At 38.6% G+C, this 6,016-nt stretch overlaps 1 protein-coding gene across 1 annotated transcript in view; it reads right to left on the bottom strand.

Annotated features, from left to right (window-relative positions):
• Positions 1-535: 535 nt before the first annotated feature.
• The window catches only part of eprs1 (glutamyl-prolyl-tRNA synthetase 1), a 34,235-nt gene continuing 28,754 nt past the window's right edge, over positions 536-6,016 (bottom strand). The window contains exons 29-34 of the mRNA XM_067367559.1: positions 4,118-4,315; positions 3,866-4,039; positions 2,963-3,123; positions 2,779-2,857; positions 2,625-2,689; positions 536-971 (exon numbers count right to left, since the gene is read on the bottom strand). Coding sequence (XP_067223660.1) covers positions 821-971; positions 2,625-2,689; positions 2,779-2,857; positions 2,963-3,123; positions 3,866-4,039; positions 4,118-4,315 — 828 coding nt within the window. The 3' untranslated portion in view covers positions 536-820. The remainder of the gene's footprint in view (positions 972-2,624; positions 2,690-2,778; positions 2,858-2,962; positions 3,124-3,865; positions 4,040-4,117; positions 4,316-6,016) is intronic.

The raw sequence follows: 6,016 nt of genomic DNA, 5'->3' as shown, positions 1-6,016 counted from the left end.
TCTCTAATTATGGGACAAGGACTAAGCTAGTCCCAGACTAAAATGCATGTTTGAGTTTGAAAACAGTGCCACTGTTTTTTCTCAAGATTCACACCAGTAATGTTTTTTCTAGTGTATGTTTAATAAAGCTACTTAAATGCCCCAATTGAACTAAGCCCTAATCCTGGTTTAGGCTAAGCCCTGTCTGTGAAACCAGACCTTTATCTCTGAAGAACCCAGACACGTCTTCTAAGCAAAGAGTAATTGCTGAATTTGTTAATTTTCAGAGGGGTGTACTCATTAATGCAGTCAGTGTTCAGTGTCAGAGCATGTCCATTAATATTTGTCAGCTGAGTTATTGAATAGAAAGTGGGAGTTTCCTTTGAGTTTCCCGCCACTCATCTGTTTCCATGGACGCTAACCATTCATCACAGTGAAAGAGTGAAATCCCTTGGTTTATGGAACATTACAATCATTTAATAAAAAACCTTATTTTCTGATCCCCATGTAAACATACCAGACACAAAAGTCAAAAAGAGCACAAAAACGATTAAATTAACAATCCCTTTATTACAGATTATTTTAGTTTATAATTGTCAGACATTTATTTAGGACAAAGATGTGCAAAGGTTTAGTATGGTCGCATAGAACGTCAAATCTCAGCCTAAAACTCTCTGCTTGTCCGTTAGTAAACCTGCGACCTGAAAAATAGAGGGTTCCTCTAAAATATAGTAAAAAGCAGTATTTAGAGTGATTAGAGATGATGACAGATGTCTTGCAGTTATCCTACTAGTGCATTTGATGATAAGGGGAGTCAGTATTTTGGGGATGACAGACTGTTTCAGTAACTGCGACCGAACAACGTGTAGAACTGCGCAGGCTCTTTGCCGCTGACGCACATCTGACCGGCCTGCAGAGTCTTCAAGGGCTTGAAGGGGATACACAGACTCTTGGCTCCCATTGAAGGTGCTCCAGGCTCCAGGTCTTGATCCCTGAAGACAGGAAAAAAGTGTATGTGTTAAGAGTAACCATATCTAGCTTATCTTTCCTCTTTAAGGGTGGCACTTATGAAACTGCAGAAATATAGCAGTTACCGTAATAACCCCTATATACAATGCAGCTGCGCTTATTAGAAGATAATTCATAATTCATCAACAGTAGATGTTATAAAGAAATTGCTTGGCATAAACGTTCGGTAGAACATGCAAAATTGCGAATTCATCGCCTTTTGAAGTTCAATCACCATATTAAGGTACATCACCATTCCTGTTTTACTGTCCCCAAATTTAAGACCTCTTGAAATGAAAATTAAGACTTCTTACATCATTTAAGATATTTAAGAATTTTTATGGCTTTAAATTTGATGCAGTCGGGCCATCTGCATAAACTAGTACTACTATGACCGACTAGCAATGGATCTTACATTTTGGTATCAAAAATTAGACCAGTGTACATTTTTATGTAACTGAATTAAAAGTTATGAAGTTTAGTTTATGCAACCAGCATATACCTTTTTTTAAAGGACCCTGTGTCTCTATATCACACAACTTTTTTTTTTTTTTTTTAAACAATGTGTTTATTTATTTATTTTTTTTAATTATACAAGACAGGTAACAGGGAAACACATTTCCAATTTGTCACACTTAACATTTTTGGGTTTTTATAGACCCCTTAATCGCCTACGTCACTGTGACGTCACCGCTCTAGCTGGAGGCAAAACATAAGGAAGAACTCATAGCAGCCGCTCTAAAAGTTTGAGGCTTTGACTTTAAAATGTCGTCTTGTTGTGTTTTTGGCTGCCAGAATAGAAGGAACAGGACTTTTGGTTGAAAACTAAAGTTTTACCAGATCCCGGCAGACATTCCTTCACAGAAATCAAAAAGATAATTGTGGTTGAATGCAATACGGCGTACAGACTAGACGGAGACGATCATAAATAATGCTCGTGTTTGCAGTGCACACTTCATATCAGGTAAAATAATCGATGCATATGTAATGGTGAGTTGGTTTTATCTAGTACAAATCAGCAAGTTTCTGTTTTATAGGTGAAAAGTCGCCAACTTTCAGCGCACTAGCTAGCTTAAATGTTAAACAAACATACAGCGATAGCTGTGTGTGCCATCCTTTGAATGGTCTCTTAAAATAATCCACATTGCTAGCCATAATCATAGTTAGCCCAGCGTTAGGTTACATTAGACAATAAGCCTTGACAAAATTCCCCGAACCACCCGAAAGTAATTCATATGTTGTCTAGGAAATATCCAAAACTTAAGTAAATTTACAAAAACAGCTGTCACGCTCCCGCAGAGTCAGTGACTGTACATATTCGGACAGTTCTGAACCTTCTTCTGCATCTATGTTTAATAAATCCCTCCTAAAATGTGCTAGCTTATGCTTGTCAACATTGAGTCCAGCGTCTCTTTTTGCCTCCAGCTAAGCCCCGCCCACCAGGAAACGTTGCAATGTTTACAAACTTTTAAGGGGTCTATACATTAAAATATATAGCTGCCTTTATATTGTAGGAAAAAAAAAGAAAAGAAAAAAAAAAAACACTGCAGACTCAATCATTGCAAAACATTGCAAACTCTTAAATAAACCCTGGTTACCAAGGAAAAACTACCCAAAACCATTGACTAGTCTCTTACTTAGCTGTTGTCTTCTTAATCCAGTCCTCACACTCAATGCCTCCACAGAAGGGAATCTGCACAATCTGTGAAAAATCACAAAAATTAGGCATATTTCTGGTTTTGCATTAATAAATAGTATCCAAAGAGCTCTGGATCCCCACAGTTTACTTACCCTTCCCTGGTCCAGATCTTTCTGGAATTGTTCCATCGTATCGGCCACAACCATGTGTTTGTTCAAATCATCAGAGGCCCTGTGACAAGTTGAAAATAGTAAATCATTCTGCCTCCGAAGGAAATGGCAGATCAGAATGTAGTGATATTAGGTGAAGAACTGAAAAGCAGGAGTATGTTTGTACCGTTTAAAGAGATTGTTCTGGATCTCTTCCAGAAGGGTTGAGATTTTCTTCTCGGCGTCAGCCTCTGGCACGATAACCTTCTGTCCTGTGTCTCTTCTTACTGCTACAAACTGGCCCTGTTTTAAGTCCTTTGGCCCAACCTCTAACCTTATGGGCACACCCTGCATTCAGAAACAGCATGTCAGCCATAATCGAGATAAAATAATTATTGTGCCTCAATCTGTTCCATCCCTTTAAAGCGGTGGCTTTACATCTTATTTACATACACTTTGTTGGTAATAATGAAATGATTTGCGAGTGTACAGCATGCAGTAAAACGAAAACTCTGGTGTTGAGCAGTGTTGTGTGGACTCTGACTAACTTAAACACTTATGAGAAATGCTAGAAACGCAGAAATGGTATTGTCAATTTTTTTTTAAATTTTATTACTGACTTGGTACCAAAGTACTGGTGTTTTTGGCAACCCTAGCCCCTCCATAAAAGGAAACGTCACTAGTATCCTAATTTGAGATATCAAAGCAACCTTATTTCCAGCTAATTATATTTGATATATATGAGGGGTGGCGAACGCAGGCCCTGGAGAGCCACAGTCCTGCAGCGTTTTGCTTCAACCCTAATCAAACACATCTGAGCAAGCTAATCAAGGTCTGAAGGGATACTAGAAAGGTGAGTTTTTATGAACTATGTAGGACTGTGGCTCTCCAGGACCGGAGTTCACCACCTGGTATATATCATTGAAAAACAACAACAAAAAACCTATAAGATTATATAAGGTCATATCACCCACATCCAATCATCACAATCATGATTACAATACTGACCAAAATCATCACAATCATGATTTTCTCCATAATCAAGCAGACCTAATCGGTGTGATTCTGCTGAGATGGAGAACCTCCATACCTTCAGCTCCCAATGATTGAACTTCCAGCCAGGTGAGTAGTTATCACGCAGGTCGGCCTTGACTCTGATATCGGCCTCCTGTAGTCTGGAAAGATACTTGGAGCACTGAGCCAACAGGAGGTCTTTCTCTGCTTCTGGTAGAGTGGCTGTGATGCCACAAGGGATGATGACAACCTGCGAATCAGATCGCAAGTTTGCATAAAATGCTATTATCCATTACAACCAAGAAGAAATGATGGATCTCCAGCACACCTGCAGACATGCAACTCTGGGAGGGAGCACCAGACCCATGTTGTCTCCATGAACCATCGTCAGAACTCCGATGGTCCGAGTGGTGATTCCCCACGAGTTCTGGTAGGCCAGCTGCTTCTCGCCTGGTTTCTTAGGGTCCTCAAAAATGATCTCAAACATCCTGGAGAAGTTCTGGCCCAGGTGATGGGATGTGGCACCCTGAGAGTGATAAGGAGAGTTTTAGATCTTAATGCTGCACATTGATACCGCTACAATACTTATTTTAAAGACCCTACAGGTACATTTTTACATTTTCTAAAATGTAAACATTTCAGGATGCTGCAGGTGTTCTCCAGGGCATTGCTAAGGTGTTCTGAGTGTTTTTAACATGTTGCACATCCCCAACCCAAAATATAACCAATAGTAATAGTGATTCTTGCCTTAGCAAGCACTAGTACTAAACAATAGAGTTGGGGGGGGATAAAGCGATTCTTGAGACAAACAACTTTTTAAATTGTCACAATGAAAAACAATTTTTAAAAGCAATGAGATATGATATAATGATTGATGCAATAATAAAAATAATAAAAAAAAACTTTCTATAGTAGAAATACGTCTGACTCACTTTTTTTTTTTTTTTTTTTACATAAACATGCACTAGTTGGGCGTCTTTGAGTGCTGTATTTGTGTCTTACGTGGTTTGCAGCATCTCACACATGTGTTTTTAAGATGCAAACTGCATGCTAAAATAAAAATATGCTCTAGTATGTATTGGCCTTTGCGCCTCATACAAGCATTATGACTTTTTTTTTTTTTTTTTTTTTAAGTATTTGGAAAAAAATACAATTATGTTTCTCTAATTCGTTGTTGAAATATAATCATTTACACAGTGGCTATACATTAAATAATTAAGACATCAATAACAGGTTAAGTATAATATAGTTAATATATAGGCTAATATAGTCTATATTTAGCGAAAGAGCAAACTAACAAGCTGTGGACACTGAATGGCTTTTCTGAGGTAAATGTAATGCTATGTGACGTCGTTTACAAGCTGTTTTATTATTGACGTCTTTCCGTGGTTGAAACACTGATTGAGCAATTACACAATGTATGTTTCAGTAAGTTGTGCTGCATCTTTCAACATAGCTTCAGATGTTCATTCATGTTCATTCTATAACTAGTAGTGAAGAGGAAGGGATGATTCAATTCATTTGCTTTAACTGCCGCTTGAACTGAGGTGCCTATACAGCGATCTGTTATGCCGTATCAAAAAGGCATTTATTGTTTGAATTTCATTAATAAATGGACAGAACTTGAAAGATGACACTTTGTTTCTTCGAAAGTACCGAAAATAACAAAACACATAGCTTAATGTGATTATTGGTGGTTAAAGGTACAATATGTAAAATTTTTGCAGTAAAATATCCAAAAAACACTAGGCTAGTGTTATATATTTTGTCCAGCTGATTACTAACAATATCTCTAATGTTTTCAACTACTTGTAAATCATGAGAAAATTCCCATTCTAAACAGTGACACGGGGCAGTGCAGTCGCCTGTCAATGACGTCAGTTACCTTTGTTACCGCCTTTACTGACGTGGAAACCACATGACAACAGTGTCGTGGACAAATGCGGAAGTAGTGTCTAGCGTCCAGCAAACCACTAGCTCGCTTCAAGCAGTTCCTTATTTACTTCTTGCACGTTTTATGGTGGATTGTGTTACTTATTTATGGAACATAATTACTGTTTACCATCTGCCGCTGGTTCTGTCGACAAGGACAGCTCCCGTAAACTCATGACCGGAAAAGCGGAAGCGGCGCCGGAGGCTATGTCATAATAAAAGTCCCGCTGCTCGTGAGGCGTGTGTTGATCAATCGCTCCAGCTCCTCGTTCAGCTCCCGCAACACTCGCTCCTG

The sequence above is a fragment of the Chanodichthys erythropterus genome, chromosome 18, assembly GCF_024489055.1.
Source record: "Chanodichthys erythropterus isolate Z2021 chromosome 18, ASM2448905v1, whole genome shotgun sequence".
Lineage (NCBI taxonomy): Eukaryota > Metazoa > Chordata > Actinopteri > Cypriniformes > Xenocyprididae > Chanodichthys > Chanodichthys erythropterus.
This window is presented reverse-complemented; position numbering and strand designations above follow the sequence as displayed.